The sequence below is a fragment of the Hippocampus zosterae genome, chromosome 21 (assembly GCF_025434085.1).
Source record: "Hippocampus zosterae strain Florida chromosome 21, ASM2543408v3, whole genome shotgun sequence".
Taxonomy (NCBI): Eukaryota; Metazoa; Chordata; class Actinopteri; order Syngnathiformes; family Syngnathidae; genus Hippocampus; species Hippocampus zosterae.
This window is the reverse complement of record NC_067471.1, coordinates 8,076,767-8,104,746: the sequence shown is the minus strand read 5'-3', so window position 1 is coordinate 8,104,746 and position 27,980 is coordinate 8,076,767. Positions and strand designations below refer to the sequence as shown.

Genomic DNA, 27,980 nt, shown 5'->3' with positions numbered 1-27,980 from the left:
CTGCAGCCGGTCATAATCCGGGAGAGACCTCCCAAAATAGTTGACCACTTTGAAGACCTGACCTCAGCTTGGTTACTCAGCAAGTGTACCCAAAAGCACCGAGTGGACCGGAGCATTCATGTTTGTCCGTTTGAATGCCCGGCCTTCACGCGGGCGCGTCGCCTCGCATTCCGGCGGGATGAAGGGGGCTCAGCTGTCGCCGGGGCTATTTTGCCGTCCCCGGCGTGCCAACCGCTGGATGGCGGAGGAGCGCTCCAAACCGGATCCAAATCCGAGGAACTTCCAAACCGGAGAGAGTCGGGGGTGATGCCACTCGATCACTCTCACGGCGTCAAAATAATGAAGCGGTCCTCAACCATCACCTAGCGACATCCCTGCGTGGACTTTGAATTTTGCTCCGCACTTCATCTTGCCCATTAAGGAGTCGACATATGCGGGAACAAAAGAGGCTTCTCTCCAATTTGTTTTTTCCTGTTAGCCACCTCCAACGGAGGAGAATCCCGCTTCCCCGCCACGTCCGGCAGATTATATTGGAGGAAGCGGTGCGCAGCTGCGCGACGGCTAAATGAGGCTAATGCAGCCTCAAAAGCCAAGACCGCGCCGGCAAGACCGCGCCGTTGTTGAACCGATACCACCGCTCAGCTCATTTTCTCTCGCTAAAGTCCAACACGGACAAAAAAATCGATGCGGCTGAGTAAAACAGTTGTAGGGGTGAGGGGAGAAACAAAACCGTCCCAGTTTCGCAATTTAGGTCAGCGGCGGTTGGGCGCTCGCACCGAGGCTGTCGGTGATTAAGTAAAACTCCCCCCCACCCACCACCTGAATAAAAGAAAGTCGTAGATGAGGAGGAGGGACGGGCAAGGCTGGAGTGATTAATTTTCTATTTGTTTTTCCTCCTCCCACCGGCGCACAAAGCAGAAAAGGTAACCTCATTTGTGCGCCCGTTCCACGCCTAGCGCTAGCTTGCGGGCAAGTAAAAGTAGAAAACATGCTAATGAGCCGCGCAGAAACAAACACGGGGATGCTGCTCGGGCCGCCCGGCAAAAAAAGAAGAGGAACTTTTTGATGGATGTCCGCCGACAGCGCAGGGCGTTAGCGTCTCCTCACTCTCAGCTCGTGCAGACTCAGCAATTCTTACATGCTATCAAGATACAGCTCCGATCATCCAACAACAAGTAGGGCGGAACCCTCTGACACCCGCACCGAGTCTTAATTCCACAGAGTCACAAGACTCTTCTGCTATTTGGGCTTCAAGGAGCCACCCCCGTCATGGCTTCAACCACATGAAATCAAAATTCCCGCAGACGCACTCCGGAATCTTGTCGGAGGCCCGCCCGGCAGAGACGACCAAGTCCAAAAACGCAACACGCTATGACTGGTTCCAGTGATGCTGATTCCATTGACGTCAAGTTCTGGTTCCCAAGCCGTGAGTTGCTTTCATAAACAAAACAAAAAACCTCCAAAAAAAGGCGGAGACAGACTTTCACACTCATGAAGACATTCATCCAAATGTGACACCCATCTGGGGACCGAGAGAAAAATCAATATGATCATCCGTAAATTCCGCTCCGTATTCCTCGGTGGCGGGGTGGTGACTTGCGAAGGTTACTGGTGCATTAGGGCAAAGAGGATTATGGCTGCGCTCCAGATGAGAGTCCCCGGGGGGGGGGGGGGGGGGGGCTTACGGGGGTGACGCATCATCTCTGATGATGCCGGCGAACGTTTCCCCCCAGCAAATCGATGGCCGCTTGCTGGCTATTTCAATCGTGCCCGCGACCGCGGTCACGGTTGACCTCAGAAGATGCGGCCGGCTCAATGTAACAAGTCCCTAGTTCGCTTGAGGAGACGCGCATGCCGTGCAGTCATCCTGCCACGGACAAGAAGAAGCGCCATTTGCGGGTCACTATTTATAGATCCCCCCCACCACAGTGAGTAGGTCAGCACGGTGCAGCGAAAAGGCCCGAAATGGTGCAAGCGAGCAGAAAGACGGAAGTCGGGAACGCGCGGGGGGCACCGGATCCGGCAGAACGGCCGGAGCTCACGGCTAGCTTGGCTCTTAGCGATGTCTGATTTTCACTCACTACTCCAAAGGGTGACAGAAAACCAAGAGGTCTTGTTTCCACGCCGCCGCTTTGAGCCCTTAACTCATTCAGTACCAGCCAATTCTGGACCAAGTCTGAAAAGACGTTCAAAAACGTCTTTGGGAGTGAACGAGTTTGTGAGGACCAACGTCCGCCAGGGAAGGAGTCCGGTTTCAAAGGCAATCAGACTTGATGCGTCTCCTGCTCTTCATCTGAAGTGAGTGTCAAAGCAGCGCTCCAAAGAGTGAAAGATGATCCAGAGATTTGCGAGCGTCAAGGTCAAAGTGGACTCCCTGACAGGCCATTAGGCGCCAGATAAATAGGCGGCGGGCAACCCGAGCCATAAAATTTCCATTATTGATCCATTCATAGTGAAGATGACTCAATGCGGGGAAGTGCTATTTTTACATTTCCAGTCCCCTCTGGAGGGGGGGAGCCCCCACAACGAGGTCCCTCTCGCTTGATCAACAAAGCCATCTGTCGTCAAACACAATCTGGCCACGAATCCCGGTGAAACGTGGACGTTTGCTAAGTGGCGCTTGCTGGATTATTTCCATAAAGCGATGCCGTCGCTTCCTGAAAGGAGCCCATGCGGTGGGCGGAGCAAAGATGCAAATCCGGAACCGGTTGTCATATTTATCCGCCGGAGCAAAGTCTCCATGCGCCGTGCGCAGGCTAAACAAAGGCCACCGCCGCAGTTTCCTTCCCTTGTCGCACCGCACGAAGGGGGTGATAGCTTTCAGCTACTTTTAGAAGCAACACATGACGCCGGGAGGTCCTCAGACTCCCTCCCCCGAGGTGGACGGCGATTGAAGTCGGGAAACAAAGACGCCAGGTGGACGGTTAAGCCTCGAGCCCAAGTGGAGGGATTTTTCCACTCACAACGAGCGGGAGAGAAGGGTGGAGTGAGGTTGCCACTGGATTGATTGATAATCCGGGAGGTGACCTTTGGACCGTCACTCGGGAAATCCCGCTCACGTCGACCGATCGTCACAAGCCTCCGATTTTCTGAGCAAAAATGTGAACTGACAAAGTTCACAAGTCGGTGTTTTATAATGACACAGATTGTGAAAATTAAAAAAAAATATATGAGGTGGTTGGGGGTTAGGTGGAGAGCCAACCCGAGATCGACCGTCATCAACGCGGAGCGCCGTGCAAAAAAGGTCACAAATGCTGCGAGCGAGCAACAATGTTACACGGTCGCTATGGGAGCCATTTAGTGGATTTTCGTAACCCCTTTTCAACCCCTCCCCCACCCCCGTGCCTTTGGTTTTCCACTGGCAAACAGCCAAGTTGGAGCGACGTCATGACGTCGCGGCATAAAAGCGTCGATACGCAAATGTGAAAAAAAAAATGAGCTAAGCTTCCTCCGTGGCTAATCTCATTTTACGGCATTTGCATCCTCAAAAAGGGCAATTTTCCGTCAAAAGAGGCGTCGCAAAAAGGCACCTTACGGCCTTTTTCAAATCTCATTGCGGCGTAAAAAAAGACGCCTCCAAACAAATGCTTAAGACGTGTTGTAAGAGTCGACTTGAAGCACCAAAGACCCTCTGCGCTTCGAGCCGCTCCCCGAAGCCCGCCGAGCATCTGTAGCGCTTTATCATCTCCGACACGCCAGATCCACCGAGGTCGCCGCCGCCCGCCCGCACGAGGCAAGCGAAGGAACGCCTTGTGCGATAACGAAGGCCGAGAGTTGAGAATGAAACGTATCGGGGGTGGGGGGGTGGAGTCAGGAGTGCCAGGTACTGGAGAGACGGCAGAATGCGCGATAAGGGTCATGCCGCTCCAGCCTGCTAGCGAGCAACCCGCAGGAACAGGTACATCCAAGACACTTGCTCCGCTACCGCATGTCAAAGGCAACCGATCAAAACACTCCCCGGGAACATTTTGCATTTCTGTCCACTCCCCGAAATTCATCCAAGCGTGCCTTTTACGCCCTTGCTTTGTGGACGTTCCCCCGTGTTTTCCCTTTGAAGTCAAAGATCCCAAAACCCTCCTCCACTAAAAGTTGAAAGGCGGCATGACGGCTTGAATGACGAGTCAAGGTCAAAGAAGCCGGTTTGAAACGCCATCGGGACCGAGACCTGTCCGGATCTTTCGCTCCATCTATCTCACGAGCGGGAAATGAATCCTGACAAAGTCGTCGTTTGGTCGTGACGACAGCAGAATGCGTTTTTTTTTTTTTTTAATACAAAGAACAAGTGTCTCTCGGCACGTCAACAGCGCCTCGCGCCTGTCAATCATAGTGATTGACATCGGCAGACACCCCTATTTTTATGACGTTATCTTTTTTTTTTTTTTTTTGCATATTTCCCCCATCAGCCCACACAGCTAACAAACATTTCTGCTGGCAACGCTGCCGGAGAATTACAGATCGTTTGGGCCGGCAAATTCCTAACAGGATGCATCAAGGAACTGGGCTGTTTGAGAATTTTTTTTTGCAAATTTTGGGATTATTTTCCAGGCCCATTGTCTTGAGCCTTAAAAAAAAAAAAACGCAACACGAAAATGAAACCAGCACTTGACGTCAACACCGATGTGAAATATGATCTGTAACTATAACAGGGAAACACGAAGTGGGGGGGGGGGGGGGGGGGGCCGGAGGGGGGGGTGAGAGGCTCCCTGACCGCAAAGCAAGCCGGGATGCAACTGGAGTGGAAAAGCAGGAAAGCCCGCGCCGCCGCCGCCGCCGCCGCCAATGTACCCCCCGCCCCCCACCCCCAATGGCCCTGTCATAACATTATGCATAGCTGTGGCCTAATGCTGCATGTGGGCTCGTCCGTGTCCCCCGCCAGCCAACAATGGGGATAAGCTAGCGAGAAGTGGCAAGCGGCACAATCGAATTCCCCCACAATCCATTCATCTCCTCCTCCTTGCAGCTTTGTGTTGACAGATCTGAATAAGCAAGCTTTTTGATCATAGAAATCAAACCGGGGGCCAAAATAAATCGAGCCCGGCTTAATTGGACCGCATTTTCCACATCTTTGTGCCTTTCTATTATGGCCCAGCTCATGTCCGCATTAACAGCCATTGTGGGCTGGATGGTTATTGCTTGGGGTTTTTTTCCCTTAATTATCTCCTCCACGTCGAGAGGAGCCAGATGAGGTGGCTCGGGCATGCCTCCTGGACGCCTACCTGCCGAGATATTCCGGTTATGTCCCACTGGTGGGAGGCCCCGGGACACATCAGAGAGAGGCTGGCCTGTAAACACCTTGGGATCCCGCAAGACGAGCTGGAAGAAGTGGCTGGGGGAGGGAAGTCTGAGCTTTCTTTGCTTAAACTGTTGCATCCGCCACCCGACCCCGGATAAGCGGCGGAGAATGGATGGATGGATGGATGAATGGATGGATGTTTTCAACATCTGTTCAACTCGACAAGATGGCCGCCGACATGCCCCGCGGTCCATGATGACGACTGCGTTGGTGAAGCGGCGCCATCTTTGCAGATGGAGATGAGGCGGCAGGCGAGGAAGCAACCACAAGCCGGGAGGCGCACCCCCTCCCGCCAAACCCCAATCCATAACTCGGCCTTATTACCGAATCGAATGGTGGAATGGGCCATGAGGCGCCCCCCCGCCCCCCCCCCCCCCCCCGCTCCGAAACAAAGTGGAGCAAAGTGGGAGAATCCAGGGGGTAACGGGGCAGGGCGTGTGCCCGGCGACAATGAACCTGACACGCGCCGGCACCCTCAGTGACACGCCGCTCCACCCCCTTGGGAGGAGGGGGGCCACGTAGGGATGGTGGGGGGGTCTCTCCTTCCCTACCAGGCCCTCCGGCGATAAACAAGCAATAATCCGGTGAGCTCTTTCTAGATTTGAACACGGCCGCTCCTCTAAATCCTCGTTCAGAACTCGCAAGAGACTTTGGAGCAAACCAGCTCGTGAAAATACTTTTGAATTAGGAGTCGACATTGTCATGAGTAATGACACGCTTGATTGGTTTTATCAAAGTGTCTTAATGAGGGGAGGAGGAGGAGTCTGGGGCATAACCTGACGCTATGTTGATATTTTTTTTTATTTCATAAATTACTCCTTGCATTCAGAAACACGACATGACACCGTTTCCCTCTTTTAGCTCAAGTCAAGTTCGCAATCGGCCATGAACATTTTCTCATCCATCTTCTAAGCTACCGGTTAAAAAAAAAACAGTCATCGCTCAACCGGTTAATACCAACGTGCCTGGAGTTCATTCATATTTCATCAACTCGTTTGGCATATTTCATCCCAAACGAGTACGACCGCGCCGGTGAGATGAATCGACATCAAACAAAACCGCGGTCAACCAATTAAGCGGCGAGCCATTTTGATCTTGAACTAACTAGTCTGACATCAAATAAAAACCGAAGCATTCCGAGTTTCTTCCCATTACCTAAGCTTACGGTCAAAAGTGGAGACCATAAACACATGGCCCCAAAGGAGCATGTCGTATCGAAATATTCATATTTATGGCTGTTATTTTGTTTACTCAGGCGCAAGCGGTGTACACGTCTCTCAAACAATTTGCCATCTCTCTAATGCACCAGTTTGCTTAAGACGCAGTGTGAAGCGGTTTGGGCATAAGGTAAGTAAACGTGCTAAGCAACGATGCATGGTTGGACGGACAGGACAAAAGATGCTAACACTAAAATGACTTCATTAGCTGGCGCTAACACAACATGGGAGACATTCTGGCCAGTGGACCGAGATTACAGCGCGCTCAAGTAAGTGAGCCAAGTTCCCATAGCAACAATACAGACACTATTCAGTGAGAATTCAAAGGGCAAAATAATTATCAGGACTTTGTACATATTGTTGCTTCAAAACTTAAAATGATGAAAACAGCGGGTTGAATTAGGCCCAAAAACTAACTGGAGGATTTCGAGAATCCGTTTCGATCATTTTGCACTGATGCACCGCACAACTGTGAACATCGTCACCTGCGCACACTGATTCCGCGAAGTCGTCAGAGGTGCCAGCACAACCCCTCAGAGGTCTCTTTGTGGCCTTTCACAACAGGAAAACACTGGTTCCTTCCTCAAAAAAAAAAAAAAAAAGATGAGCTCTTCTCCCAAAGCATGTCTTAGGGCCTGGGGGGCCTTTTAGAATAAATATCGTCCCTTTAATCCAGTTCAAGTGTACTTTGAAATTGGATAGTCTGGAATTAAAAGGTGGATCATACAGACCTGATCAAGGATCTATGACGGGTAAAGCAGGATTTTGGCGCTTAGGGAGGGGTGGGGGGATTGAACGGGGAAAAAAAAGTCCACAGTGTAGAGGGTGACAAAAAGAGGCCAGGGGGCACTTCCTAGTTCATTGGGCTTGGCCGATTTTAGGTCACGGTGGCAGGGTGGCCGAAAAAGTGCGTCAGCGGGACAGGATGGAGCATTTGGAGGAAGCAAACGCGTTGACTTGAATTTTAAAAGAAAATCTAAATTGATTAGGGCGGGGGGGGGGGTGCAGGGGGGGGGGTGTTTCAGGGGACTGGAGCATCACTCCCACATGGCAGATTAAGATCTCAGGGGAATATTATTATGAGACATTGAACTTGCTCACATCTCAATGATCATGTCATTGTGAGGAAGAGGAGGTGGAGAGAAGGAAAGGAAGGAGGAGGAGGAGGAGGAGGGTGGAGGTGGTGGAGAGGGCAGCAAATAGGAATTCTCACCACACAAGCAGGAATAAAAGACTGTGTTCCAACACCAACACCAGCAGCCCCCCCTCGCCCCCCGCCTCCCCGCTTCCTACATTTGGTTTGGGGTGGCTTGTTTGTCTCACTTTACTGTTTTAAATCACAACCTGGAACAATGCACGCAGTGTGCGCGCATCTTCATGAGAATCTATGGTTCTTCCACGAAACAAAATATGCACCAAGTGATTCATTTAAAAAAAATAAGGGGGAGCGGGTTGGGGGTGAAAATGTTAAACGACAAAAAAAAACGGTCCATAGGATAAATATTTAAGATCATTTAGCAACCCGTGGGGGCGGGTGTGGGGGCCACACCGACAACGCTATGCGTTGCAATGTGGCAGTCAAGCTCTCATCATCAGCTCGGATGCTTCCCATTGTTGTTTGGTGGAAGAAAACAAAAACACAAGCATCCCCCCCTTATACTATACAATCAGTTGCAGCTTCATTCCTCCAAGACAAACAACACCGTGCCTTTGAACGCACCACGCGCATTGCACTTTCACACATTCAACAACCCCCCCCTCCCCAAAAAAATCGCAATAAACTTACCGACGCCGTATTTTTCCTGCTCCGTTGGTATCCACATGGTTACGGCGGGTGCTTTTAAGTTTGGCGTGGGGATCGCGACAAAAGCGGTGCAGTCAGATGCATTCTACTCGCGTGTTTTCCTCCGATCCGTAGTAGGAGTCATTGTTTGGATTTACAAGGCGAGAATGCGCCGCTGCCACAGCCGCCGCAGCTGGTAGCGGTACGGAGGCTGGGTGCGTTCACGGTCATCGGGCATCCAGCCACTACTCCACGGGATCACTTCGAATGGAGACTACTTGGTGCCTATGGTGTTTTCATTTGATTTCATTCATTTATTTACAGTTTTGTTTCATGTGGTGGTAAGTCAAAAATGCTGTGGCGTGTTCAAACGATAGAGCGTTTCAAATCGTTCCAAAAGAAACGCGTCCTATTTTTATACAACACAAGACATTCAACGCTATAACGATATTGTAATCTAAGATATATTGTACTAGTTTTGTCGGGAACAAACCAAAAGCTACTTTCATTGACGTTAACGGCAAAAGTCAAGCTTTCTCACAAATGAATAAATGAATGCCCGAGGTATCTTGAACACTACAGCGCGGCCAACACAGCTAGAGACGAGCGCGTTGCATTGTGGGGATTGTAGTAGCAAACGGTGACGTCAATGTGGTTAGGATGTGGTCTTTATAGTCACATTTCATTTACAAGAACGGCAGAAAGGAAGTCAGAGCGAAAGAGTGAAAGAAATGCTGACAAAAAAATAGTTTACAGACCTAATTGTAGCTTTTTGTGTCTTCAACTTAAAGATAAGTAAAAACAACTCAGCTAATTATTTTGCTTGCTTTGCTATGCCAACGAACATCGCTGTCAGAAATGCCAATAATTGATATTTTACAGTTATTCCGATTGAAATGATTGCCCCTGCCCCTCAAAAATGCAAATCTTTTTTTTTTTTTGCAGTGCACTGTACTGCCAAACCTCTAATTTCTTGCTCAAGGTGTACAACCTGACCTTGACCAGGACACACACACACACACACACACACCCACAGAGCTCCACGTGAGACAAGTGATTTATGAAAAATACATGAGCAAATGAAGAAGGAAGCTGAAAACTGGAGGGAATTGCACAGCCCGAATGCGAAAATACACACTGTGCGCATAAGAAAGTGCCTTTTGCACTTGCGTGTGTCTCTATGTGGGTGAGTGAATGTGCACCAAATGTCACACTTTTTTTTTTATGAGCAGGCTGTGTCCTCACTCGCTAATACACCCAATTTTATTCAAACACACCCACACACGCGCACACGCACTGTTGGGGGATGAATGTGGCTCACGGTGCGTTCGAGTCCTGTACCAGGAATTTCGGTTGAACGGCTCATTCCTTCTGCTGTGAAAATCACATTGCGATGCTTTGAAAATGTCAAACTTGTCGCTATGTCCCATCAGCGCATACCACGTCCGTTTACGCATCTTCATTGTAGTTTCTGTGTTGAATTATGAATGAAACAGCCATGAAAAAAAATGAGCTCTTGTATGCAGGGAGCGTCAGAGCTAGCTTGTCACTCTCCCGTCATTTCTAGTGTACATTTCTTGCACAGAAAGATTCCACTGGGCATTTTTAATTAAAGAAAAACAGAGGGAATGGGATTCGCAGTACGGGTACACGTTGCCTAGCTTCAATCATTCTGATTGGAGCTGTGGGGGTACATTCTTGGAATGTAGAATGTTCTGCTCTGCGTATGAATAAATCATACGCCGAAGAAGGGGGGGGGGCGTCGGTTGTGGTTGTCACAGTAAAACAGAAACCCCGCAGATTCATCTCTTGGAGGACCAGAGGTGGTCTCGTTTTCAGCAAGTGTCAAATGATGTTTTGCAACTGGGAACCAATGTGTTGTCAACATAATGGTAGCGCAACTCGGTGGGGGGGGGCAGATAGAAACAAGAAAACAGAGGCGGCACATGCTACAGCTGAGAAACAGGAGTGAACACATTCAAAGGCCTTTTCCCCAATGGTGTGGTTACAAGCAAGAAATGCACACTCGGAAGGGTACTTTGGATTGTACCTTGAGGGACTCCTGCCGACACAGTCGGTCAAGGAGCAAAGCATATCATTGTTAATCGGAGAATCTGGTCATCTGTTGGAGTAGGAACACACATCGGACTTCTTTTCACACATCAAACTTTTTTTCAAAACAAAAAATCAACAAAAAAAAAAAAGAGTAAGAAGGTGCTTGCTTTTCTGCCCGTTGATTTGTCCCAAAGCAGGAAGTGTGGTTGAGATTGTCGAATTGAGCAAAAACATCCCCCAGCCTGGACGCAGCAGGCAACATCCTTACTTACAAAAGCAGCAGGCTTTGAAAAAGAGACATGGAAAAAAAAAGAAAAACTTTGAAGGGTGGGCTTATCTCGAAGCTGCTTTTATAATACCCCCCAAATTATTATTATTTTTGGGGGTATTGTTGAACAACCACCCCCCATGGACATCCCGCGGGACCAAATGAGCAGATTTGTGGTCTGCCTGTTCATCTGGAGCATTTATGGCCCAAATGGGCTCATGAGAAACCGTAGCCAGACCGGTCAAGTGCATTTGTGTCATATTACCACTCAAAAAGAAATCAGCAGCAGAAGGCTCCCCCCCCCCTTAAGGTTAGAGGCTTTGTTTGGTGTTTTCTCTTTTTTTTTTTTTTTTTAAATGACTCACATGCTCCGTGCGGTTGCACTTTGCGGGTGCAAAATGACAGTATGCAACCACCTGGACCCCTCAACACCCACCAGCAAAAAACACGATTGTGTTGCCACACACACACACACACACTCTGTACAAATGGCAGTCAGAGATGGCTTTGCTTTAGCACCTTGGATGAATCATGTTTGATCCTAAGATTTTTTTTTTTTTGTATGTACTTGTGGAATGACCGCCGTGCAGACAGGCAAACTTTTGTTTCTCGGATTTAGTCACGCGTCTTGCTCATAAGTGCAAAAAACCACCGAGAGTGGCGAAAGGCTCTTTATCTGCCGAGGGCGGCCCTACGCCAGCGCATGGGCCTGTGGCTGTCAGTGTGAGTTGAGGATCTCCGCCATAGGCGATACCATCAAAACAATAATCCCCGCCCCGCCTTTTGACTGTCGTGATCTCGTCTTTTTTGCTGCCTGAGCAAATAAAAGTGTCCTCGCTGAGGCTTAAGACCCAGCACACTTCACACTTGGTGGCGCAAACATTCCCACAGATAGGACGGGAGAGCCGAAATATCAGAAAGAGCACCTCGGTCCGACGCGCGGCTTTTTCTTTCATTGAGTTTTGATGGGCAGATAAGACCAAGTTGGCTTAATGAAATCCGGCTGGTGATCGCAATCTCTCGTTTCCTTCCGTATGCCATCGGGCTGATGAATGCGCGGTGCTCTGCTTTGCGATAAGAGATAAATGAGAGCAGGATGCGCGAGATGATTTCACCGTGTGCAGAAAATTGAGCGGCGTGGATATCCAAAAGCAGTTGCCGCAAGAACAGCCCAAGATGGACCAAAGAGGGACTGACACGACTTGTTGGGTTATTCATTGGGTTCATCCGCGTTTTGTTGCCACTCGACCTGTTAACTTATGTTGTGACTCGTCATCGAGTACGATAACCTTTGGTGCGACCCTGCAGTTTTGAGGCTATCGATATTCTATTTCCAATTCCATCCACCTTTAGCGACTCTTGCATGTGCCTAAATTCCTTCGTTCTCATCTACTGACTGAGTGCAACAGGTCAAGCCATCAATCTGCTTTCTCCACAGGGCTAAGCCCGAAATACCCCCCCCCCACCCCCCCACCCGCCACCTTTACAGGTTCACAGGAGGTTCCCCGTGGAGCGCAGCGGGCGTTGACCTATGCCATCTAAATTATCACCATGGATGAGGGCAGGCGGCAACTGACTGGATCGCCCGTTTGTGTTTTGAAGAGGAGCAGCGAGGAGAAGGTTGCCGGATGGCTTCGAGCGAAATATTATTTTGAACGTCTCACCTGCCTGAGTTGGTGTCGTTTCGATTACTCTGAGCCTTATGCAACCTGTGCTTACATAAGATAGGAATCGCTGCCAAACTTCTTTTTGTGGCCTTGAGGGTTGCCAGGCAACTCCAACATGCTCTTTTTTACTGGTGTCCCTGCAACTTTTTGTGTCAGACACACACACACTCACACACACGTAAAACCATGTGGGATCATTCTGACTCAATTTGTGCTCAGTGGGCCCTCACGAGGCCATCGTGGAATCTTGTAGCCGTATTGTCTGCCCGCCGTCTTGTTTTAGCCACGCGTCGTCAAAGGCGTCAAACGAGTGCCGTGCCGCCGCTCGGACGCGATGGGACTCAGCAAACGGGTTCGCCTTGGCTTCTGCGAAACGTGACTTTCCATCCTGCGGCGGAACAATCCGCGCGCTGCGCCGGCCGTCGTGTGCCAAAATAAACTCACACTGGCCTCCCTCTGTATGTTAAATGCAGCTGTCGCGCACAGAGGCTGCCCTTGTAAGCTCACACAAAACGCATTTCGCAGCCCTGCTACGCTAATTATGCCAAAGAAGCAAAAGTGGATTTTGGCTGAGATTCTGCCCAGACAAATAGAATTTCTTACCCCCAAAAAAATAGATATCTTTTTTTTTCTAATTGCTATGTGATGAGGTTTGAACCTCGGACATGAAAAGGAAGAGCAGAGTTTGGATTATATTTTTGGACCGACCTTCCTCTCCCTCCTCCGCCGCATCGCTCTTCCTTCGCTTTGATCAATTTCAATCCATGCGGTTAAGGTTGCCAACAAAAGGCCTCCATCGCCCTTAAAAGATGAACAGATGCGTGATTGAATACGAGGGGTGAAAAAAAAATAGAGTTACTGGTTGTATACTATGGTGAAGGGTTCCCAAAGAGTCTTTCAAATGTTGCCATGACCCGGATCAAAAAGGTTCTGTGGGAACCATTCGCAATCAAAACCAGGAAATTTCAAACACTAAAGACAAAAAATATTTCATACATGTCATTCGATAAGATTCAGAGAATAAGCGGATGCATTTAGAAACGAAAGGGGAAGTGGTGTTTTCATCAAAGTGTTTTATTCCTCCTCGGGCTGGAGTTCAGTTGTGGATGGCCAGTGGCATTCAAAGCACACAAAGCAAAGAAAACAACTACTTGCTGCAACGTTCACTTTGTCCAGTTCATATCATGTGTACTGTTCGGTGTCAAGACAGTGGAATAAATGCGTGTAGATGTCCGAAATGATTGCTCGCCGTAATAAAATAGAGCAAGTGAGTCACGCTCATGCAAAACGTTGAGTCTCAGTCGGCCTTTAGGCTTCGAGATTCATTCCCTGACAACCGACGCAGCATCCACGCGGGATTCTGCAATTATCCATTATTAAAACAAAAAACGAGGGCGATGAATATTCACGCCTTTTCTATTGCTCGCCGTCAGTCTCTCGCTGCCGTCATCTGTATTCCTGTGGCATCAAGTTGATCGGGGCCCTGCGCCCACCAAGGCGACGTGCGCGGCATGGCGAGCGGCGATCACGTTGGGCTTCTCTGTTTTTGCTTTTTCTCCTGGCAGGTTATTATCCACTCACCTCTTCATGACTTCCACTTCCTTGGGATAAAACTCCAAATCAACAGCCCGCACTTGCCCATGCTGAAATGCGACTTTGGAAAAGCTCCGACGGTTCCACCGCATGCACCCGTTCCTGAAACAGTTGAGCGCCGTGAAATTAAATTATGCATCACAGAAAACATATCTGTGGGAATTGCACTTGCTCCGCTGCAATTGGAGTTGGGCTGTGAGGAAAGGCCATTAACATTTCAAGCGGAATGGCGCCCCCTAGTGTGCTAGAGACACTTTTGGAGAGGCATCATGCGGGTTAAATTAGGCTGCCAACCTCCTTAAAAATGTGTCTCATACTGGATAATCAAGCAATTTGTTTGAATCCCCGTCGGTCTTGTTAATGACATGCAAAACAATCACATTTTCTACCATTCATTCAGTTGTTTGTCTTTTTTTTTTACACAAAGATATCGCAGTTGACATGGAAGAAAAACAAAAACTATAACAACAACAAAATTGCGTTCCCTAAGCAAAGATTGCGAGATAACACGAAGTTTTGTTGTTGTTGTTTTGCAGGGGAGCGCTTTATTTTTAAATTCACGATTTATGTACTTCCGGGTCATTTTCCGGTTAAATGAAAGTAACGAAGATTGAGTATTTTTACCAGTGGGAGAGTTCAATAGCATTTTACCTTGAAATAAGCTGAAAATACAGAGGCATTCTGTTCTTGATCTTAAGCACAAACAAGCGAAAGACATGTAAGCGTACTGTCGTTTCACAAACAGCTGCACGGGCGAGGTAGCCAAGCTAACCCGGAAGTACATGAACGCGCATTTTAAAAAGGCGTTCCGTGGCAAAAAAAAAAAAACGAACGAAATATTCACTATCTCACGCGTTAACCTTTTACTCGTGAACCGGTTATTCAGTTTTAGACTACTAGAGAATCCAGTGACGATTAACACCCGATTCGGAATTTGCACTCAAGGGTGCCGATTTGCCAATAGTGTATTAAATCACGATTACTCCAAACGACCTCAGACTGCGGAGAATGCATGTTTCTTTTGGAGTCTATAATAAATAATTAAGGCACAGCTTTCGTGGTTTTACTCCGGCCGGCACCTTCTCCAGCACAATAAAGTGACATGCCGTAGAGTTCAATGTAAAGTGTGAGCGCATTAGCGAGAATGCATGCAAACGCGACTTGAGTTAAAACGTGACCGTTCAACCGGTCGCCCACAGTGCGCACAACCGCGTCACGCGTGTGGACACGAGACAACGATGAAGCTTTCCGATTGGTCGGCTTTGCCGGTAAAAAGTAGCGCTGTCGCGTGATCGACGCATCACTGGTGTGTATGAGGGAAAATGTATCGTCTCGGACAACAGTGCACCTCCCAGATCGCTCTCAATTCCTGTTTTTTCACTTTGCCGCGGGGATATTTTCATTTTGACAGACAACACAATAAAAGCTGGTCGTGTATTGGCTGATTTTGGATCAATCTCTGCAGATTTTTTGGGCAAAAGAAAATGCGAAAGGCCAAGAAGAAGAGTGGCAGGGGTGAGTGGGGAGAGTGGGCCTTGTTTGGCCTCGCGCCGTGTTATGGTAGTTGTAGTTCTTTGAGGCGACGCCGCGCTATTGAGGAGCGTTGAACGTGTCTCGGGCGCGGACTACAAACATGGAGTTGTATTCGTCAAACTGTTTTGCTGCTAGCTTAGCAGCTAACACAAAGCAGTAAAAACGTGCTAAGGCACGCTGAAATATATCTATTTTGATTTTACGATTATAACATGCTTAAAACTTGGGGGCATTTTTGTCGGCACGCTATTGAGTCTTAAACTTTGAGGATCGTTAATTTTCCCCTCTTTAGCGTTCGTCATCACCCGTTAGCAAAGCGTGGGTTACTTTACGTTAGCTTAAACGATCATGTTCCTCCGTTATCTCGAGTAACAAGCCAAAGCGTCTTGGATTTGCCTTATTTTGCACAGTTTTTCCGGTGTGCGACCGCTGCACCCTGGTGTTGGCTCGGGGCTGAATGCGGACATTGTTCGCTGATTGTTATTGGGCGTGTTTAAGGCGGTGCTAGCTTCTCCCGACAAGCATCAGCTGTTCAGTCCACGTCAACACAATACAATACATGCATGCATTCAAATGGTCTCAATGCGAACCCAAGCTGAGTGTGCTGTAATCCCCACACCACGCTTGTTGCGCCTCCTTTAAGAGCTTTTTTCATGTTAAAATGTGTGTGGTTAAACAAAGTCAGGTTGTCGTGCCTTGTCACTTCCACTTGTAATAATAATAATAATACATTTTATTTATAAGCGCCTTTCAAGACACCCAAGGTCACTTGTGACCCATGTCCTGACAAACCGAGCACCGTGTTTGCACAGCCTCGAAATATCACCCTGACATGTTGAAATCTGCAAACGGGCAGCATACGGGAACAGATTAGATAACTGCGGTACTGCCGGTACCTGTGCTGTGCCAATATTACATAACAGAGTAATAGCAGATCTCGTGTACGTACTATACTTGCCTTTTTTCTCCCTCTTCTTCAGGGGCACAGCATGGAAACGTGCAGCCTTTCAGCGACGAGGACGCCTCGGTTGAGACGCTCAGTCATTGCAGCAGCTTCAGTGACGTCACCAGTGTAGCGGACGAAGGTGGCGAGGCCGGTGAGGATGCAGCCCAAGAGGATTTCCAGTACAAGCTGAAGGGCTTCATCGACAGCACCGTGGACAAGAGGTATTTTCCATACGGCAGGATTGGATTCTTGCAATGAGAGGATGGACCACGAATGAACATTTCATGCCGTTTTTCCAGTGCCAAGACCAGACAGGGGGCGCTGGACGGGCTCAAGACAGCAATGGCCACGCGCATCTTGTACGAGTTCATCTCGGAGCGAAGGATGACCATCACTGACAGCATCGAACGCAGTCTGAAGAAAGGTTGGTTGGTGCGAAAGTGAAGAATCCCGCACTCAGGGGGGGGCCAAATTGAATACGTTGCCGCCGTCAGGTAAAGGCGAAGAGCAGCGGGCCGCGGCGTCGTTAGCCTGTCTGCTGTGCATCCAGCTGGGCTCCGGCATCGAGAGCGAGGAAGTGTTTAAGACCCTCAAACCGGTTTTCAAGAACATCCTGGCCGACGGCTCGGCCAACGTGCAAGGCAGACAGGCGGTGAGTGGCTCATATTGTCGCGACGGAGCCACTTTCGAAAAAGGGAAGCCGAGCAAAAAAGCTCTCGTTTTAGGTGGCGACAAGTTTGGGCCTCTGTACTTTAGTTGCAGAAGATGACGTTTTGGTGAGTCGCTTTTGTTGGCGTTATTAGTAGTCACATGTCCTCGGGTCCTTTTTGAATGTCCTCCACCGCTCGGGTTCCTCCTCCAGGACGTGCGCGCCACCATGGAGTGCTTCGAGAACCTCTTCAGCCGCTCCTACGCCAGGGCGGACGGCTCGTGCGCTTCCATCAGCGCCGCCAGCAGCCAGCTCCACACCAACGCTCTTCTGTCGTGGGCCCTTCTGCTCACCATCTGCACCGGCAGCCAGCTCAAAGACATCTTGCACAAGTACGCCGCGCCGGTGCTCGCGGAGCCAACATGGAACAAGTTGAGAGCCGGTCCGCCCCCACGCCCCCTTTTTTTTTTTTTTCAGACATCTGCCCAAGCTTCCGAGATTGCTGGAGAGCGACGACGTCAACATGAGAATCGCTGCGGGAGAGACCATCGCGTTGCTTTTCGAGCTGGCCAGAGACATGGATCCCGTAAGTGACTTGTGTGGAAGGCTTTTTTCAAATGGAGGCCATTTTCCAGTTGCGTGGGAATGAATGAAATGGTCTGGGGCAAAATCCACGAATTGAAACAAAAAATTAAAGGTGGGGGTTCCTCTAGGAGTTTGAGTTTGACGGCTGGGACGAGCTGTGCGACAAACTGACGGCGCTGGCCACGGACTGCAACAAGCACCGGGCCAAGACGGACAAAAAGAAACAACGCTCCGTGTTCCGGGACGTGCTCAAGGCCGTGGAGGTGAGCGCCACACGCTGAATTCTTGAGCTTGGCGCGACGGTCGTGAGTTGACTTTTTTTTTCATTTTCTCGCTTGCAGGAGGGCGACTTCCAGCCCGAGAGCATTCGCTTCGGGACAGAACGCATGACCATCGACAGCTGGCTGAGGAAGAGGATGTACGACGCTTTCAGGGAGTTTGTGGGCTCCGGAATGAATTACCACTTGCAGGTGCGTCGATTTGTCGCCATGGTGATGTCACCCCGGTCGATCCTTTTTGAAAGCTGACGATTGGCCGTCGCCCTGGCAGGCCAACGAATTCATCCGAGACGTGTTCCAACTGGGACCCCCCGTGCTGGTGGACTCGGCCACGATTAAGGCCATGAAAATCTCCCGCTTTGAGAGGGTGAGTCACAAGTCGCTCGCCTTTGTCGCGGCCAACGCGCATGGGGGCGCATTAAAAGCCCCCGGCTTCCCTTCTCGCAGCATCTTCACAACTCGGCCGCCTTCAAAGCTCGGACCAAAGCCAGAAGCAAGTGTCGGGACAAGAGATCAGACGTGGGCGACTTCTAAGTTTTTTTTTTTTTCTTCCCTTCTCCTTGTACAACCTGTTTGCTAAGATTCCTGCAACGTCTCCACAGTACATCACTTTTAATGTCAATACGCAAGTAAATTAAGCACGAGTATATTGCACGTTTGTTCAAGACTTGTCGTTGCTCATTCCAGTTATTTAGATTCAAAGTAGCGTTGCCTGGATTTGTTTTTTTGCTCCCCCCCGCCCCCCCCCACACCCCGTTTTTCTTAACATGTTGCGTTGCGCAACCGAGCTGACCACGAGAGGTCTCTTTGCGTAGAACCCGGTGTTTATTGTATTGTGTGTGTGTGTGGGGGGGGGGGGGTGATGGTCTCAAGACAAATATGGTGGACTAATAAAGTGCAAACAAAGCCATTCCGATGTGTTGTTTTTTGTTTTTGTTTTGTATGAACAGTCGAATGATCAATACAGTGTGTGACTTGACAGTTCACGCGAGAGTAAGCCGCACTTAAGCCATCGAAAATCAACGGGTTATTAATTAAATTGCCAGGTTTTTTTTAAAATCAATTTGAGGAATACATTCACCTCGGGATTAAACTGACAATACTCTCCGCAATGACTCGTTGTAGTCTAAACCTTTGACGTTTTCTATTAATTAGAAGAGCAAATTAATCAATCCCCGTCTTTTGGTGAGGAGCGTCTCTATTTTTGTGTTGCTTAGCAGGCTGAAAGAGCACAAAGCTTCCACTGAGAGAAGGTCATTGAAAGCCAATGAATCTTTTTTTACGACTTCGTATCATAGTGAGGAATCTGCCCATAAAGGCTACCCAACAAAACACTGTGCCCCCCCCCCCCCCACGTTCCCCCGTCCAACCTTTCTATCCCCGACACAGTTGTGAACTCCCCAAGGTTGTCGTTATTGTCGGATCGTCGGGGTTGCCGCAAATAACGAAGGTGGACAAAGAATAACCGCCAAGCGTGTTCTCAACAATTAGCCGCGGCTAATCTGAAGCTAACACGACCATCTTGATTGAATCGGCTAAAAGAGTTCTAACGAGCCGTTAATTATTTTAGCTGGTGTGCTGCAAATAGCGTGTAAAATAGGAATGAAACTGGAAGATCTGTGCTGTCGATGTTCGCGACATGGTTAGGAAAGTCGTCCCTTGGCCGATACGGGTAACTGATCAATAGCAAATTAATCGCATTAATGTTAAACATATAAAATGTTACAGCAGTTTTGGCCCTTGCCTTGTCATGCCCCTAAAGTAGAAAACACCTCCACAAAATCTATTCTCTTTACTGAAAGGCCAGATTTCAAGTTTAATTCCTGTGCTCGCCAAGTGGTGGCGCTTTGCCTCCATCTGCCCTGCTGCTGCTGCTGCTGCTGCTGCAGTCTCACTGGCATGGACGCTAATCATGTCTCCACTTGAAAGTGAGCATGAGTGATGATACTCAACACCCAGTTTTGGAGGTTTAAAAAGAATTCCGTGAGACAATTCTCAAATGGCTTCACCGCCCCACCTCACCTCACACCACCAGCCCACCCACCCTGGATCCCAATCCTCAAATTCCGCCATGCAAGCTCATGCTGCAAAACACACTCACACACACACACACACAATAGAGTAATAATGAGAGCATCCTCACACAAGTGTACATGCATCTCATTCATGTGCGAGTGCAAAGCCACCATATGGAAGCTGCTCGCAGCCTTGAAACAGGAGTGCAGCGATGCACATTTTGTCGTGCCGGGCGCAGATGCAGCGCAGCCCCCACACTGTGTGACTCATTGCTGTTATGCACGCACACACACACACACACTCAAACACATACAGACACATCATACCTCCCACTCCTGCCGCTCCATAACCCCCCCCCCTCCCCTCTCCCATCCCCCCCCATCCTGCCAACTCAACCCTCCCTCCTTTCCGCCTCGCCGTAATGTGGGCCACTGATGATGGCAGACCCCCATCAGGGCTGACAACTGTTCTCCGGATGAGGCCACAGTAATGAACATTGTGGGGGGGTTGTTGAGCTGCCACCAGTGGTGGGAAGTCATGAAGTCAAAATTCCACGACTGTGCATAATAAAGGGGCGGGTTGTTTAAAAAATAAAAATTAAAAAAAAGAAACAAAGCATTGCTCCTCTGGTAGCTGATGATAAAGAGGCAACAAGGAAGTAGCGACATGCACTGGCGAAGCTATTGCGATTCGGCGATGCGACTACTACGAAAAATTTTACCAATGTGGCGAATGCTAGCTTGTTTACAGTGCTAACGGTCGTTTGCTAACGGCGGCGCTGCTATTTTGTTGAAGCCGGACGTGCATTCGCTTTTAAAATCGCGAGTTGTGGCCAATTCGGTGATGCTACTACTACGAAACATTTTACCAATGTGGCGAATGCTAGCTTGTTTACAGTGCTAACGGTCGTTTGCTAACGGCGGCGCTGCTATTTTGTTGAAGCCGGACGTGCGTTCGCTTTTAAAATCGCGAGTTGTGGCCAATTCGGTGATGCTACTACTACGAAACATTTTACCAATGTGGCGAATGCTAGCTTGTTTACAGTGCTAACAGTCGTTTGCTAACGGTGGCGCTGCCATTTTGTTGAAGCCGGACGTGCATTCGCTTTTAAAATCGCGAAGCTATTGCGATTCGGCGATGCGACTACTACGAAACATTTTACCAATGTGGCGAATGCTAGCTTGTTTACAGTGCTAACGGTCGTTTGCTAACGGCGGCGCTGCTATTTTGTTGAAGCCGGACGTGCGTTCGCTTTTAAAATCGCGAGTTGTGGCCAATTCGGTGATGCTACGACTACGAAACATTTTACCAATGTGGCGAATGCTAGCTTGTTTACAGTGCTAACGGTTGTTTGCTAACGGCGACGCTGCTATTTTGTTGAAGCCGGACGTGCATTCGCTTTTAAAATCGCAAGTTGTGGCCAATTCGGTGATGCTACTACTACGAAACATTTTACCAATGTGGCGAATGCTAGCTTGTTTACAGTGCTAACGGTCGTTTGCTAACGGTGGCGCTGCTATTTTGTTGAAGCCGGACGTGCATTCGCTTTTAAAATCGCGAGTTGTTAAAAATGGCCGTGTTTGAAATCAGGCTACGTTCAAATTTTGCTCACGGTTTTAAAAGGGTGAACAGATTTTTCTGCTATGTACTTAAAAAAAAATTGCAACAGGTTCATACACAGACAAATTATGAGTGGCATGTCCCTTGGTAGCTGGTGACATCCAAAAAGTGAAGAATAAATGCGCACTCATTGTCATTCTGCGCACGCCTTGGCAAAATTCGCCTCTCGGTATGCACGCAAGATTGTCAAATACATCACGAGGAGCAAATTGGAGCATTATTTTCAACCTTTTGTTGTTGGTGCTACTTATAAATAAACAATGTTGTTTTGCCACTGCTAAATGACCGGCAGGGTACATGGTGTCTCTGGGGTTGCCCGGGAAACCGGCGCAAAGTCACCGGCACCCAGCCAAGACATGAACAGAAAGTACAACTGGCAAATGATGACGGAAAAAGATCTGGATGCGGCCGTGCTCGTTTCTTTGCTCTCAACACGACACGCACGCAACACCGGAGCCGAATACAAGAGAGTCCAGACGCGTTTTGATACGAGGCGCTACGAGCCAAACGCACCACGCAAATGCAAGCGTGCAAAGACACCCTCCCTCTCTCTTCCCACACGGCGCTGCTGTTTCTGCTTTGCCGCGGAGGTTGTTGCCAAGGGTCGGAATGAGCCACTTCGATTGGTCGAGCGGGCTCATCAGCGTGAGAACTCGCCGGCGGGATTGGCTGCTCCCATAAAAGGAAGCTCCCGAAGACGCTTTCGCCGTCTCATTATGGCAACGTGCTGCTGATGCGATTTAATTAGCCCGGGCTTCAAATTGGCACAGCCACACTCCTCCCGACTCCCTTGATCGCGCCTTTCGGAGGTAAATTAACAACAAGGCGAGTGTGCTACGCGAATGAGGATTCTCAGGAGTCGTCCTGATACTGTGGACTGGAAAACGGTGGGATTGACATTATCATCATCGGATGCACTTCCTAAGCGGCCTATTCGCCATGCACACTTGACCAAGACAAACAAGACAAAACATGTCCTCGGCCTCAAGGTGAGCACGCTCGCCAGTTAGCGCAGGCGAGTGCGAGGCGCAAGCTGGCGGCTGCGTGCGAAGCCCGAGCGCTGCGATGCACGCCCTGAATTAAACAAGGTCACTCGGCGCAGGCTGCGCACGCACACACGTGCCGGCGGTCACTTTGCAAACAAGGAAAAGAAGCGGCTCGGCAAACAGCAATTAGATGCCAGCTATGGAGGGTTTTTTTTTTTTTTTAATTGGCACCAAAAAAAAAAATGACGTGAGAGTTAGTGCATCAGTAAAGGAAAAATAAAGAAAATTTGTGCCAAAAACTATGCTCGTGTCAACGCATCTTGATGTTATTCTCTTCAAATTTGTGGAATAGTGTTTTTGCCGATACTTTTGCTCATTTGAAAACTGGGCGGCTAATACAAAAATCAACCTAAACATGCTTCAAAATGTAGAAAAAAAATCAAAAGGTCAGGTGTTAGCATTGTCGCTTGAAAATGCAGCTCTTCAGTACGGCACTAATATTTACATGTTTTTTTTAAAGGGAAACCAATGCTCGGATGTCATTTAGGAGCATCAGCAAGAAGGGTTTAATAAAGTCACCATATTTGTGAGCAAACTGAAAGAGGAGAGATTCAAAGTCAGTCTGACAAATCTGCTTCACTTTTTTGGCGGGCCATGTCGCCATGACAACGCAGGCTGAGAAGCTGAGCGAGAGATTTATATTATCTGAGGCCCGGATTCGCTTATCTCTGTGCCTTCAATCTAGCACTTCTCGGCCGACAAGCGACCTTTTAAAAATCGACATATTAATTTTAAATGCCTTTTTCAAAAAAAGAAATACCGCACTTTTCCCAGGGCTTGAAGCTATAACATTAACATGGCGCCTGTTAAGGGGCTTTGAGAGGGCTTATGTAAAAATGATATGAAATGAAAATGAATATGTCAAACGATGGCACTTCAAAGCCTCCAGTTGACCACAGCAGATCTCGAGATTAATAGTCCAAAAAATGCGTTATAAGTTTATGTCTGAAAAGAAACAACACCGTTTTGAGGGGGTGGTCCCATTTTATGTAAATGAGCCCTCATTCACCCCAATGCATTTGTTACTGCGGTGACCGGGGGCGTAGATAGGATGTTGCAGCAAACTACCACAAACCGTAAAGACTAAAAAAAATAAAAATAAAAATTCACTCATGGAAGCGGCACTTCATCGCCAAGGCGCAAACTGTCATGGACAGAGAAATTTTGTGCGCCGGTGCAGCAACACATGTAAACATACAATAGAACAGTACTCATTGACATACATTCTTCATCCTCTGTGTAGAATGACTAATATTAGTGCCGTACTAAAGAGCTGTGAAGACTTGCGGCATCTCAATGAACAGTCTATGGGTCAATTTTCCAATAATATGCCTCCCTTAAGGAGGAAAAAGAAACATGGTGCTCACCTGAGACCGTTTCAGCACAGTCTTTGGCATGTGGAAAACATACACTCTGCTGTTTTTACCAGTCCTGTTTGAGTTGACACTATTCATGCGACAGATACTCGGACCACAATGCGAAATGAAACATGTCCAGCAGCTTGTTTCTACATACAGGGAAATAAGGCCAGTGTATCGTTTCACAGCTCATTAGGCAGCGATAATATGTGCGGAAACTCACCAGAGCCTTTCAAGACAAACAAGCAGCTCGTGTCACTACAACGGAACACATTCAAATGTTGCGCAATGATGACATTGCGACTTTTTTTGTCAAAACACACACAAAAAAATGAGAGGAAATGTGCCGGGATAAAGTCGTCTGTAAGAAGAACCTTTGCTGACCCGGCATCTCCAGCTGCTGTTACCATGGTAACTGTGCAGCGCTAACCTGGAAGACGCAACAGCTCTGAATGTGCTAAAAATGACGAACGACATTTTGATGAGGGACTAAGTTATGAGTGGCACGCATATGTCACATAGGAAGTATTCTAATAAATGGTACTTTTATTTATTTTACTGAATAATTTTTAAAAAGTCATGAGACATTGGAGGGGGGGGCCTTCGGTGACGGTCCGCACCACTGCGTTTCTTTTCTAAGAGTCTCTATGACAACATTGCACGTCTAGTTAAAAAAAAAAATTGGATTTGGTCAATATCGCTGCGTTTTTGCGATCCAATTTGGGACGTGACGTGCCTTTCGAGTACTCGCTCTTCGCGCACTCCTCGCTTTCAACCGTGCACATCACTCCTCGGATACCTCCAACAAGTGGACATCCGCCTCGGGACGTGTGTAAAGCCTTGAAAATCGGCGCATGGAGAGACAGCAAACATGGGCGATTTGCTCCCAGACACCTTGGGAGTGCCCGACCTCATCACGCAAGGGAGAGGATCATGAAGGGCGAGAGATGAAGAAGGATGGAGGAGGGGAGCACCACAAAGGTTTTTTTTTCTTTTTTTAACTAGAGAAGCAATTCTATGTGTGTGCCTCGAAGGATCAGTCAGAATGCACTAAACTGGCTGGCACTGAACAGGTCCTCATTTTTTTAATCATTATTTTTATTTTTTTAAAGGACTGGCATTGAAAGAGTGAAAAGCACTACTATTCTTCGATTCAATTGGTCGACCATTCATCGGTCGGACACTCGTGGCAATAAAGAGCAAACAAAATCAAAAGGCCTTGATCAAGTAGAGTGCCAATGTCCTTTTTGACGGCAACTCAAGTGAAATGAAATAAAGTCCCGCTTGTGTGCGCGCACGTGTGTGTGATGCTCAAGAGCAGCCTGCCAATACAGCCATCAATATGCGTTAATCTAATAAATGCACACATCTTGCAAAATAAAATTGAGTTTGGCCGGCAGTCTCCAGCAGAGCCATATTGGATGCTAGTGGTATGGGGTGGGTGTGGCGGGGGGGTATACTATCAACGGTTTGGGCAGGCCGGACGTATACCCAGCAGAGTTTGGTTCTGCATGCGCCACTTAACCTTCAATGGCTCATCCCAAGAACAACCTTGGGAAAGGCGCGGGAGGGGGGGCGGGGCACCGATGGGATTTGAGCAGTTTTGGGAAGGTCGTGAAGGAGCAACTGTGCGGAGCGGCAAAAAGAACGGCAGAAAGGTCACGAGGCAAAAAACGATGAAGTCATCCGAATTAGATTTTGTGTGGTCGCACTGTAGACGAGAGCTGGCCACGCGCCCGCGCCTGCAGCCAGAACTCCCCCCCCCCCCCCCAAGCATCAGCACTTAATCACTTGCGCGGATATACACGGAATCTTAATCAATCGTCAGGGCTTGGGAATTTATGGAGCCTCTTAAAACATGTACTTAAGAGGAGGATTAATGAACAAATAGAGCAGCCTAGTGATATGGTCAAAAAAAATGGCGGGGGGAGCTACTTTTTAGACTCAAGTACTTTTGTGTACCTCACAACATGCAGCAGTTTGGCAGATACAATTCAGGATTCGATTGGTTGCTCTCAATCACCACTGCGCAAAAAGAATGAGAAACACGTAAGACTGAAGAAACTATGACGCCTACCATTTTTTTTGTGTCTGTGTGTCTTGTCATCGACATGTCTTTGTCAGAGACACTGTAAAAAAAAAAGGGGGGGGAGGTTGGGGGAGGGGGGAGTTCAGCGCCGAAAATCATTGCCTAAAGTGCTGAGTGTGACGCTTCCTCGGGGGCTGGCATCCACTAAAGCACTGATGCAACAAATAGGCAATGTACCCCACGACGACTCCTGGACATGTCCGGCAGCCTCTGCGGGGACGCACTTTTGACATGAAAAATGTCAGCCAAGCATGCAGCACTCATCTTAACGTCAATGGCGAGAGTTGTACAATAAAAAAAAAAAAATGGCTGACGGCGTTTCCCGTTATATGTTAGCATGAAGCTAGAGCAAGCCGTGCAGTTGTTTTAAATGCACAAACTATCATTACTGTTGTTTTACGTTAGCTTGAAGCCTGTTATTGTTTTTAATTTCCGCCAAATTAATTTCTGCCAAACGACTGCATGTTGTTGCGAAGTGGGATGGAGTGAAGTGACGCTGAAACTGTCAACGATCAGCAGAGGGGAAACGATTAACACTTTGCCTGCAGCGGTATCGAAAGGGAAATGTGATCATTTGGGCGGCAAATTCTAATTAACTAATTAATTAATTTTTAAAATAATTTCGGAGGTTAATTAATCAGTGTTTTAAGGACGGATTGGGCTGTTTGGACATGGGCAGTGCACCAGTGTCCAAAACAGTCAAATTAATTACAGTCCGGCAAAGGCCTCTTCAAAATAAAAGATGCTGCATAAGGCGCAGCAATATTTGTAGCGTGGCTACAGAAAGGCACCGCATGACAAAAAAATAGGAAAGATTAAAAACTCAAATAATTGACAATTTTGCATGGCCAAATGTGGCCTTTCGATTTTTTACATTCCAACGCACATTTGGAATATCGCAACTAAAACGCAATTAAAGCGCGATCACAACCGAGCCACTCTCACGTGCTTTCAATTTCCTTTACATTGCTTCTAAATTCCGCCTCGTTTGCGCCTTTTCCCTCAGCGAGAGCCATCTTGAAGGCTGCAATCAAACAAGCTCCTGATGGACCCCCCCCCCCCCCCCCCCCCGGGGGTCCGACAGGCAGTGCCGCACAATTACAACACGGCAAAAACAAAAAGAGGAATATGAAGTCCACATTCCCCGTCAAGTCAACCTCTCAATACTGCAGCTTGCTTGTTTTCCGGGGAAGTCAACATGTAAAAGTCCCTCCTACTCGCTGCCTGAGTGCCTTGTAGTCTCACGGTTGAGAAGACGCCACCGCCTCGCTGTCTGACGGGCTGCGGATAATTCGGGTAGCGCTCGCTGTCGAGTCGCGCGCAGCGCCGGATGCGTTTTGGGAGACGTGCGGGGAGGGAACGCTAGGACGAAGAGCGCTCGTCACGCCAACGTGGCGGTTCAAAGGTTAGGTGTGTAAAAACCCACCAAGAGAAGAACAGAGGACGGCGCTGTCAAAACGCAACGGGAATCTCGCCTCAACCCGGCTGTGACACCGCCGCTAATTAGCAAGCGCTCGCATCCCGCAGCGCGCAATGTCTTGTTACTTTTCCCCCATTTACACTTTGAAAGCGATCAGCCTTGCTCTCGGCCTCATTCCAAAGTGTATTTACAATATCTTTGATTAGGGGACGACTCATTGAGTTCCACTGACACCTGCAAGAAGCCATTTGCGAGCACCAATTAACAAGATCATCTTTCCGTTTTCCCCACTAATTCCAACCCGTGTTCTTCCCGCTAAGGCGAAACTGAGAAAAGGGATCATCCTATCAAATCAATCACAAAAGGCAGCCTTTTCAGATGGCGACGTCGCCGTTGGGGACGCATCCTTCCCTTTGTGATTTAAGGTAATAGCTTTGACATTTCATCGTCGAGGATAGTCGGAGCCTACCGGGATCAGTCGCGGCCTCAAAACACAGGCGCGGGGCAGTAATCGCTTCCCTCTGGCCCGAGAAGACGCGGAAATAAAAAGGAAATTCAGCGTTT

General features: G+C 48.5%; 2 protein-coding genes and 1 long non-coding RNA gene across 5 annotated transcripts in view; 2 read left to right on the top strand and 1 right to left on the bottom strand.

The window, feature by feature from the left end:
- dock4b (dedicator of cytokinesis 4b) overlaps nucleotides 1-8,513 on the bottom strand; it is a 38,752-nt gene extending 30,239 nt beyond the window's left edge. For all 3 annotated transcript variants that reach the window (XM_052055261.1, XM_052055262.1, XM_052055264.1), the window contains exon 1: nucleotides 8,297-8,513. In XM_052055261.1, the coding sequence (XP_051911221.1) occupies nucleotides 8,297-8,333 (37 nt within the window). In that variant the 5' untranslated portion in view covers nucleotides 8,334-8,513. The remainder of the gene's footprint in view (nucleotides 1-8,296) is intronic.
- LOC127593704 (uncharacterized) overlaps nucleotides 1-27,980 on the top strand; it is a 191,533-nt gene that overhangs the window by 123,524 nt on the left and 40,029 nt on the right. The gene's annotated exons all lie outside the window — the stretch shown is intronic.
- On the top strand, nucleotides 15,161-18,777 carry ifrd1 (interferon-related developmental regulator 1). Its single transcript, XM_052055289.1, has 11 exons — nucleotides 15,161-15,391; nucleotides 16,390-16,576; nucleotides 16,655-16,779; nucleotides 16,850-17,007; nucleotides 17,081-17,131; nucleotides 17,218-17,396; nucleotides 17,482-17,590; nucleotides 17,718-17,852; nucleotides 17,931-18,059; nucleotides 18,139-18,234; nucleotides 18,315-18,777. Exons 1-11 carry the CDS (start codon nucleotides 15,361-15,363, stop codon nucleotides 18,399-18,401), a joined length of 1,287 nt encoding a protein of 428 aa, XP_051911249.1. The 5' UTR covers nucleotides 15,161-15,360; the 3' UTR covers nucleotides 18,402-18,777.

Coding starts and splice junctions, on each gene's coding strand:
- ifrd1 (XM_052055289.1), top strand. CDS start 15,361: ATGCGAAAGGCCAAGAAGAAGAGTGGCAGGG. Junction 15,392..16,389: donor CAAGAAGAAGAGTGGCAGGG/GTGAGTGGGGAG, acceptor CCTCTTCTTCAG/GGGCACAGCATGGAAACGTG. Junction 17,853..17,930: donor ACGTGCTCAAGGCCGTGGAG/GTGAGCGCCACA, acceptor TCTCGCTTGCAG/GAGGGCGACTTCCAGCCCGA.